Genomic DNA, 10847 nt, shown 5'->3' with positions numbered 1-10847 from the left:
TTCAATTGCATAAGTTGTTTTAGAGACTCTTTTAGTGATTTTATACGGACCCATAAATTTTTCTCTCAATGGAGCTCCTGGAACTGGTCGATATACAAGTACATCATCTACTTTGAAAGTTCTAATTTTGGCCTTTTTATCGTAATTGTTTTTCATTCCAATCTGACTGTTAGTTAAATTCAGATTGGCAAATTCACAAACATGGTCAAATTTAACCTTAAGACTTTGAAGGTATTGCGGAATACTTACTTGCTGGTCTTTGCAAGTACCTCTTAGGATGTTTTCTTTTACCATACTAAGGTTTGTCCTAGGTCTGCGGCCGAACATCATCTCGAAGGGAGAAATTTCAGTCGATTCATTAGGTGTACTCCTAAGTACATACATAAGCAGATCCAGGTCTTCACCCCAGTCTCGTCCAGTTTCACAAATGTACTTGCGCAGGAGGTTTTTAATGGTCTGGTGTACTCGTTCGAGGGCTCCATTAGTCTGAGGGTGATAAGCTGAAGCAAAAATATGAGAGATTCTTAACTGCTTTAAAGTTTGCTTAAACAAATCACTAGTGAAGTTTGTCCCCTGATCACACTGAAGCTCTTTTGGAAAACCAAAAATGGTGAATATTTTAAGATTAACAATAATTGTTCTAGCAGATATGTTTTTTTATAGGTACGGCTAAAGGAAATCTAGTAGTTTGACACAACAAGGTTAAAATGTACTCATTTTGTTTCTTAGTTTTGGGAAGTGGACCAACACAATCTACAATTACCTTTTCAAAAGGAGAATTAGGTACTGTAATAGGAACTAATGGTGCTGGAGGTATTTTCTGATTTGGTTTACCAGTTACCTGGCAGGGATGGCAAGATTCTATGTGGTGCTTTACATCAGCTTTCATACCAGGCCAGTAGTAATCGTCCAGCAAACGCTTATAGGTTTTGGAAATGCCTAGATGAGACTCTGCTGAATGAGCAAGATCCAATAAGGCTGCACGAAGATTAGAAGGAACTACAAGCTGGTAACTATCATGCCAGGAATTTTGTCCTGCAATCTTCAAAGGTTTATAACGTCTCTTAAGGATGTTATCAAGATAAAAATATGGTAACTTACTTTCATCAACGTCATCTTTTACTTTATCAAAGTATTCTTTCAAACTATCATCAGACCTTTGATACTCTACAAATTCATCTGAGGGAATATCAACAAGATCAGCAAGGACTTTTTCACCTAAGGTACTTTGATCCACCTTACCTGTGTGTTCAGTGTCGCTAGAAGTTGTGGTTGCAGACCTAGTGACTACTTGGCAGGGAAGCTCTACCACCGGAGAAAACTCTTTGCAAGCTTTTTTGCAAGCTTTTTCGATCACTACTTCAGGCTGCGTAATGATAAGACTAGGAGTACCGTTAGTTTGAGCCAAGTCATTACCAAGTATCATGTCTGTTCTTGCAAGGCAGGTCAGAATCCAACAAGGCGACATTAGTTGAACCTTTAATTAAAATAAGGACAATCAAGAGAAATCTGTACAATAGGTAAAACCTTTTAGACAAGTCAAATCTGACACAGTTACATACTGATATGTTGGTTTAGCTAAATCTTTTAGAGCTAATGATAGTTTGAGAGGACCCTGTATCTCAAAATTTGCACGGGAATATCATTTACTTTACCAGGATATGTAAATGCTGTAAAGTCTGATAGAGGTTGAGCACAGTGAAGAGTCGTTTTATTTGCAGTATTCCCTGATTTGGGTCCTTGTGAAAAAGCATGAGGAGAAGCCTTACCATGAGATGCTTTGCATTTGGGACTAGGACAATCTTTAATATGATTACCTTCTTTCTTACAAAAAGTACAAACCTGGGGGGAAGATGAAGGTGAGGACGAATGTGGTTTAAGTTTATGAATGAGATGGTAATCATCAGCTAATAGGGCAGCCCTTTTGCCATCTTTTTCTTGTTTTTCTCTAATAAACATTGCCACATTAGCTGGAATACGCCTCAGGAATTCTTCTAAAACTATTAAATTCTTTAATTGTTCTAAAGTAGTTATTTGTTCCTTGTCTATCCATTTATTAAACTGCTTCAACTTCAATGTGAAAAACTCTAGATAGGTTTGAGCTTGGTTCTTCAAAGTTTGTCTGAAGATTTGTCTATACCCTTCTGCTGTAACACTAAGCATCTAATATGGCAGTTTTAAAGACTTCATAATCCCTTTCTTGGACAAGTTGTGCTGCCACATATGCAGCTCTTCCTTTGAAGGAGTTTCTGATTAAGAGAACATATTGGTCTCTTGGCCAGTTGAGAGACGTTGCAGTGTTTTCAAAAGTAATGAAAAAAAACATCAGGATCTTTTTCATCGAAGACAGGCAGGAGTTTGCGTGCTTTAATAAGGTCAAAAGCATCGGGTAGCTGTGTTTCTGCCAACCTTTCTTCTATTCTTATGGCTGATAGTTCCTTTTCCAACAGAACTTTTTCTTTACGTTCTATTTCAAGTATTCTTTGCTCAGTTTCTACTGCGGCATTTGCAGCTTCAAGCCTTTTTTGTTCAGCTTCTAGCCTTTTTTGTTCAGCCTCTACTGTTACCTGCTGCAGTTCAAGTTGGAGTTTCAATTTCACTATCTCTGGGTCTTCAGTTATAGTAACAGTACGAGCAGCACCTCGTTCAAGTGTTAAAGGCCTTAGGGGAATAGCCTCTTCTTCAGTTATGTTACCACTATTTATCAGGAAATGTAATATCTCTCCCAATAGTTCAGCTTCCACCACAGCATGACCTACAGATATTCTTGCCCTTACAGCTATTTGGCGAAGCTGGTCCTTTTTAGCTTCCTGTAGTGTATTTTAAGTGCTCCCTGGGTGCACCTAAAAATTTCTCAAGATCAAAAGGCATCTCTCAATACTGATAAAATGGAAAATATCACTGGAAATTATATTACTACTATACACAAGCTATAAGACTTAAAAACGTCAGGGGATTCATGGATTTATGGTGCGAAGGCACCCACAAACCAGAGGAATTTCCTTAATCCTTAAGTCCTACAATGTACAGAAATTCACTTAAATGAACAAGGCTTTAATAATCCATGCCAATCAGAAAACTTGGTTCACCAATAATGCACAACCACTAATAATCTTGAATAGAATATTTTTAATGAAGTAAATAATTGGAAGTACCAACAGTTACCTGAACAAGGAATAAACCTTTAAATATCCATCGAGGTGGAATGAAGTTCTTGACCACGTGGTCATAATATCAAGCCGAAATCCTTTAGAGAGCGAAGGTCGTACCCTGAGTAAGAGGAGCAGAAGTTCCTAAGGAAGGAATCTTTCAATTCCTTATGATGAGGTTTTGAATGCCTCGAAGCACCTCGAGAAGTTGGGCGACTATGAAGATAGTCAACCGAGTCGAGGGTTAAAAGAATGATGAATTCTAGGATGCCATTACCCTGCCTGCACGTCCTCCAAAATCTCGATGTATGCTTAAGATGACGTGTAACAACACGACATTCTCTAGGTGAAAGTGTGAGCGCGCTGGAGAACACTATCCGATGGTGGTCAGTTATAAACTAGCAAAATATCACTAGTACACTACACTCATGTTGTCCATCATTTCAGAGACACAACAAAATGAATTTCACAATCCGTCAAGATCGAGCGTAAGCGTAACACATACGTAACTACATCCCGGACACAAGCCCCCAATTTGTCACAACTTCAGCTTTCCACTTGACTATTCATTAATAAATTCTCAGTAATGAGGGCAACACTTCATGTAGGTACAGTAGATATATTAGGAGAATGATCAAATTAAAGTTGAAATTAAACAAAGACTTTACTTATTTTAAATCACGTATAAATATATAACAAAATAATAACAAATAATCACTTAATAAACACTAGAAACAAGTGAAGAATTAGCCACCGGATGACGAACTCAATAGTATTAGCTTGAAAGAGCTTGGAAGTAAACATTTCCAAGGATTACATACGTAAAAATAACAAAAGGTAATTTCATTCATGCTGTCCGCTACGATCAGCAATCAATAGATGGCGCTAAAGTTATACACAATAATAGGTGTAATTAAAAATGCTAAATAATGATAAGAGGGTTATTATAATATATATATATATATATATATATATATATATATATATATATATATATATATATATATATATATATATACATACATATATATATATATATATATATATATATATATATATATATATATATATATATATATATATACATATATATATATATATATATATATATATATATATATATATATATATATATATATATATATATATATATATATATATATATATATATATATATATATATCCAAAGGATAAAATTTTTATGAATTGGTCAAAAGATAAATTATCAGACAAAAGATTTTGCTTCTTCACAAGAATTTAATGTGAAGAAGAAGAATGATAACAAAAATGCAGATATTGCAATGTAATTTTTAAAGCATTCAAGAAAACTTTTACCGTGATATAGGAAAAAAAGTGAACTTTACAACTCTTCAGCACCATATATTAAAAACATTAACCTTTACAACGTTCATATCGGCTTTTGATTGATGAAACCGACACTTAAATTTCCCATGTTTGTAGTTTTGAAATCCCTTATCAGCATTCTATTTTCCCCCGTTTTATCTTGAAACTTTAATGGCGTAACTTTTGATATGGTAAACCTTATCATATAGGATCTGCCATATTATCTCCTATCTGCACGGTTCCCAAAACCAAAGTTTGTCCTGCAGGACTCCAAAGGAGACATATGGGTTGGCTTTATTCGGCTTAAAGTTGTGGCAAGGTGTTGACCAAGCCAGTACAATGTTAGGGACTCAATGTTGCCAAGCAAGCATACAAACACCAGCAGTCACAGTTACCAATTTACACCACATTCACCCCCACTGAGAAGAAGAACATACAGTACAGTACACATCCGCATCATAACAAAACATGAATTCACTGATTTCACACCAACTGTAATTATTCTTACGTCGCATTTGCATTACAAGGCTCACCTTATTGGCACTACAAATTTCAAATTCATATTACAAAACTCATGAGTACTTATTTTATTTGATAACTGGGCTCATCTCACATAAAGAACACATTGGTAATAATGAGCCTTATAACTACTAATTCATAATGAACACATAGACATAAGGACACTTACCACCCATACTACTCCCACTCATCTAGGTCAAAATCTGAGAGATAGCCTGGGGGGCGCCTAGTGCGACTTGTGCGTTGAAGCGCCTCTGAGGTTGGCGTTTCTGTGGGTGTTCCTTTCGACGGTGCCTTTCCTGGGGTGTGCGGTTCTGTAGTTTGTTGCGGTTCGGTTGCGGGCTCCCTCCCCTGGTCTTGTTTTGTATCCACTTGACTTCTTTCTATTCTCTGGCTGGGGTCTCCAGGTGCGAGGATTGGTCCTTGATTGATGGGAGTCTTACCATTCTCTCGCATGTTGAAGATATGACGGCTTCCTTTATCGTGACAGGTGTTTGGACTGAATACTTTAGCTGCAGGAGCCAGGTGACGAGTCGACACAGTGGATTCCTTGCCGTCTTGGTGCGCAACATGAACCCATTGTGGGTTGACATGCAGGAGTCTAACTTTCTCGAGGTCAGGTTCGAACTTGGATTTCCTAACCGTTTTCTTTAGAAGAGCTTGTTCATTTTCTGTCATCCACAAGGAGCCACCTGCCCATATGTTGCTTTCCTGGGGTGCAGGAACATGCGCTCTTACGGTGTTTGGTTCGTAGCGACGCACAGAAGGGACCTCATGCTGTCTAATGCTTGATCCAGGACAGCCTCCCACATTTCTATAGGGAGGAAGAGAGAAGCGAGAGCTAACCTTATGGTGCCCCACAAAGTTCCATTGGCTTTCTCGATCTGGCCATTGCCACGGGGGTTATACGCAGACGAGTAGCTTGTAGCCATTCCACGGTCATAAAGGAACTTTTGGTACTCTGACGACACGAAAGCAGGTCCCCTGTCTGAATGATTGTACTCGGGCAGGCCCCAAACTGAAAAGAGAGTAGACAAACATTTAATGATGGTACTCGCTGAGGTGTCTTCTGTTGCAAAGGCGAACGGAAATCTGCTGTACTCGTCGCTTATGTTGAGAATGTATCTGTTCTTTGTGGTGGACGGCATCGGACCTTAGAAGTCGATAGCCAGACGCTCGAATGGCCTGGTAGCCTTTATCAATGTTCCTGTTTCTTTGGAGAACTTAGATTTGATCTTAGCATAGGTTTGACATTTACGCATGACAGTCCGAGCTTCTTCAATGGTAAAGGGTAAGTTTCTCTGTCTTATGATGTGGGTCATCCTTCTGATTCCTGGATGGCACAGGTGCTCGTGAAGCTGAGTCAGCTCGTCTCCTTGAGTACAGGTAAGCGAAGCCACACATCCCGAGGCACAAGAGAGACCGTCTGCTACTTGGTTCTTTGATCCAGGTCTGTATGTGATGTCGAAGTTGAAACAACTCAGTTCCAACCTCCACCGCATTATTTTTTCATTCTTGATTTTGCCATGGTTCTTGGCGTCAAACATGAAACGCACCGATTGCTGATCAGTTATGAGTCTAAATTTACGTCCTAGCAGAAAGTGTCGCCATTTCTTGATGGCTTCTACGATAGCACATGCTTCGTGTTCCACTGCCGATTGTCGTTTCTCCAATTCTGAGAGCGAGCGAGAAAAGAAGGCCACCAGTTTTCCTTCTTGTGTCAATGAGGCTGCAACGGCGTCAGCAGAGGCGTCTGTTTCGAGTACAAAGACTGCTTCGTCTATAGCAGCAAGGGAAGCTCGAGATATTTCATTCTTTAGTTCTTCGAGTGCTTGTTCTGCGGATTTGGCCATCGGGAAAGTTTTCACTCCGACTAAAGGTCGAATTTTCTGGGAGAAGTTCGGTACCCACTTCGCATAGTGGGATAAGAGTCCTAACGTTCTTTTGAGACTAGAGGTACTGTCCGGAGGGTTCATCTCCAGCAATGTACGCATTCTCTTCGGGTCAGGTAGGACTTGGTGATCATTCACTACATGGCCCAAAATTAAGATTAATGTTTGAGCATAAACACTTTTCTTGTCATTTATGGTAAGTCCATACTTCAATGCAGTTTCTTGAAAGCGTTTCAGATTTCTGTCGTGTTCTTCATGTGTGTGACCGCAGACCGTGATGTCATCTATGTAGGCGAATGTACCCTCTAGTTGTTCCTTACCAATAATTTCGTCGAGAACTTGCTGAAAGCAGGTAGCCCCGTTGGTTACTCCAAAAGGCAAACGCGTGAATTTGAACAGCCTTCCATCCGCTTTGAACGCCGTGAATTTCCGATCAGCCATGTTCAATGGTATTTGATGATATGCTGCCTTCAAGTCTATGGAGCTGAAGTAGCGGTAAGTAGAAATTTTCTCAATCATCTCGGTGATCCCTGGAACAGGATAAGCAATTAGGATGGTAAATCTGTTTATGGTTTGAGAGTAATCTATGACCAAACTTTTCTTATCACACTGATCGACGACTACCACTTGACCTCTCCACGAACTGCGACTCGGTGTGATGATGCCCCTAGTAGCCTTTTTACTTCTTTCTTGATGTACTCGGATTCCTCTTTAGAATACTTTCTGGATTTGACCTGTATCAGGTGATAGTCGACTGTCAGATTGTCGAAGATGGCTGGCAGTTCAATTTGAGCCGCTATCAGAGCACAAAGTGACTGGATGCTTAGCTCAAAAGGCAGTAGCATCCCACCAAAATCTATGCTGACTTGCTTGTGTAACTATAGGAAGTCATGTCCCAAAACAACTGGAGCCACGCAATCGTCCATCAAGTGCAGACAGAACTCAGGGTATACTCTTCCACTTACGGTTAAATCGTAATTGCAACACTTGTTAAGTTTCATAGACTGTTTGGCATTAGCCATGGGTATGCTGCAGGCTGAAGAACGAGTCACTGAGTTCATAGCCCTAGCTACTTCGGCATCTATAAAGCTTTTAAATGCTCCTGTGTCGACCAGCCCGTCCAAGGCCTTGCCTCCATTCAGTTCTACAGGTAGGACAGTTTTGTAAACACTTCGTAGTGCAGGGGAAGCTACAGTCACAGCGGCCCCTGTTAAGGAAGCAGGGATGGACTGTGGGAGGTTGTCTGGGACTATTCCAGCTACAAGATTAGAGTTAGTCGATTTACTATTATTGTTCCACCACTGAAAAGACACATTAGAAATACCTTTATAAGATTGAAATATTAATAAATAATGGTTACTGGAAATAATTTCCAAATATTCCAGAAAATGTTCTCTAAATTGTAATTAAGAAATATCGTTGCTTTTCTGTGATAAAATTGTTATCTAGTAGTTACATGTGCGTATCACTGCTTAAAAACGGACTTCTCTCTCTCTCTCTCTCTCTCTCTCTCTCTCTCTCTCTCTCTCTCTCTCTCTCTCTCTCTCTCTCATATACTGTATTATTATATATACATGATATATATATGTATATATATATATATATATATATATATATATATATATATATATATATATGTATAATGTATACAGTATATATATATATATATATATATATATATATATATATATATATATATATATATATATACATGTATATATATATATATATATATATATATATATATATATATATATATATATATATATATATATATACTGTATATATATTATACATATATATATATATATATATATATATATATATATATATATATATATATAAATATATATAAATATGTATATATATATATATATATGTGTATATATATATTTATTGATATATATATGAATATATACGTATATATACATACATACACACACACACACACATATATATATATATATATATATATATATATATATATATATATATATATATATATATATATATATAGATAGATATATATATATATATATATATATATATATATAAATTCTCCGACCATGCTCAGCTGCATTGGCAGACGTGTAACTGCTCGGTCTTTACCCGTTCCTCTGTTGAGGGTGAGGGAGTAGTCGTACTCTGAGAGGGAGGGAGTAGCCATACCTGGTTAGAGGGGAACCCTGAGAGGTATAACTCGGAAACCACAATCTGTGTGATTTTTGACGGCTGGGGTACACTACTGTTAGATAATTCACTGGTTTACAAAGAAATTGAGGCAAGCACAAAAATACCCGTTTTTACCTAAATTGGGAGTGCTGAATTCAAATTTGAAATCCGTTTTTACTCATCACCTCTAGTTTTCTTTAGATATGCATATTGTGCATTTTGTGTATATACGGTACATAAAGGCGTATATGCATTCAGGGTTAATTCTAATATTGTGAGACTTATGGCTTATCTTTTAGTTATTATGCACTAAATGCAAGTGATTGCTTTACATTATATATATAATTATATATCAAGACGGATTTTGGCAGTTAGGGCAGCAGGTCTCAATAGTCAATACACTCTCAGTAGTGCTCTGGCAGTCATTGGAAGAGGTTGTCTTGTAGGTGGCGCAGGAGGTTGGTGTCCCTCAACTATCGTGTTACACATCTTTTGAGTAGGTAAATATTAGTATTACATTTTTCAATGCACATTTTATTACCTTGCTTATGATTTAGTTTTACTTTGTTATATTTTCATATTCTCCAATGGCTTCAAGCACGTCAAAAAGTCGAGGATGCCTCAACAAGGCCAACTCTTTCTGCTACGTGTGTGGAGACTTCACAACAGTTGCACAGCGTCGAACCATCACTTCCCTCCTCAGAACCTACTGCTTTCACTATTTTAACTGTAAAATTGGTAAAAGTGCTGACCATAATCTTCAGCACAAAAGTGAGTTTTCTTTCCCTAAAATTCCCATCAGGTCCAAAAGTTTCCTTCAGCTTCATCGGGATAATGATCAGGAGACCAAAAACCAAATCTCGTGACTTGGGCCAAAACTGCTAATAGGTCTTCGCAAGAAGTTCTAAAATCCAGGTCCCAAAATAGATCACGTTTTAATTTTCATGTAACTTCATTAAAATTCCTTCGTAAGACTCTGTAATCCTTTTGGGGCGTGCCATGATCATGTAAATCCCGTGACTGGGATTAGTAATCTTTTTTTTTTTTTTTTTTTTTTTTTTGTGGTAATGTCTTATCAATGTCTCCAGATGCCTTAATTATTATTATTATTATTATTATTATTATTATTATTATTATTATTATTATTATTATTATTATTATTATTATTATTATTATTAGCTAAGCTATAACCCTACTTGGAAAAGCAACATACTATAAGCCCAAGGGATCCAACAATGAAAAATAGCCAAGTGAGGAAAGGAAATAGGGAAATAAATAAACGATATGAGAAATAATTAACAATTAATAGAATATGTTAAAAACGGTAACAACATCAAAACAGATTTTCATATAAAAACTATAAAAAGACTTACGTCAGCCTGTTCAACATGAAAACATTTGCTGCAAGTTTGAAATTTTGAAGTGCTATTGATTCAGCTACCTGATTTGGGAGATCATTCCATTCGTAAAATTCAATAAGTTACATTTCGTTACAAAATTTCACATTTTGTCTCCCGTGGCTAATTTACATTGTCTCGTGAAACAATTTATTTTCATCTGGTTACTTGGAATTTGTTATTTATTTCAAATGATGTTTATTATCAGTTTTGTATTTCATACATCTAATTCCATTTTGATTTCGTGATGCCAATTTTATTTTCAAAATCGATAAAGCAATCAGATCTTGAAGTACACGTCTTCACTATACAAGACTTTTTTCCTCTAGGTAGAGGGAACCTGATTTATTGTAGCACAAATCTAGTTAACTACA

The 10847-nt window shown here is 37.1% G+C and overlaps 1 protein-coding gene across 1 annotated transcript in view; it reads right to left on the bottom strand.

The window, feature by feature from the left end:
* Positions 1–2656, bottom strand: part of LOC137649683 (uncharacterized) — a 4256-nt gene extending 1600 nt beyond the window's left edge. Inside the window, exons 1-3 of the mRNA XM_068382653.1 lie at positions 1843–2656; positions 764–1477; positions 1–500 (exon numbers count right to left, since the gene is read on the bottom strand). The exon at positions 1–500 is cut by the window's left edge and continues 1600 nt beyond it. Of these exons, the coding sequence (XP_068238754.1) occupies positions 327–500; positions 764–1477; positions 1843–2163 (1209 nt within the window). The 5' untranslated portion in view covers positions 2164–2656 and the 3' untranslated portion in view covers positions 1–326. The remainder of the gene's footprint in view (positions 501–763; positions 1478–1842) is intronic.
* Positions 2657–10847: the final 8191 nt, after the last annotated feature.

Source organism: Palaemon carinicauda, chromosome 11, assembly GCF_036898095.1.
Source record: "Palaemon carinicauda isolate YSFRI2023 chromosome 11, ASM3689809v2, whole genome shotgun sequence".
NCBI lineage: Eukaryota > Metazoa > Arthropoda > Malacostraca > Decapoda > Palaemonidae > Palaemon > Palaemon carinicauda.
The sequence above is the reverse complement of the archived record's forward strand: the minus strand, read 5'-3'. Positions and strand labels throughout refer to the sequence as shown.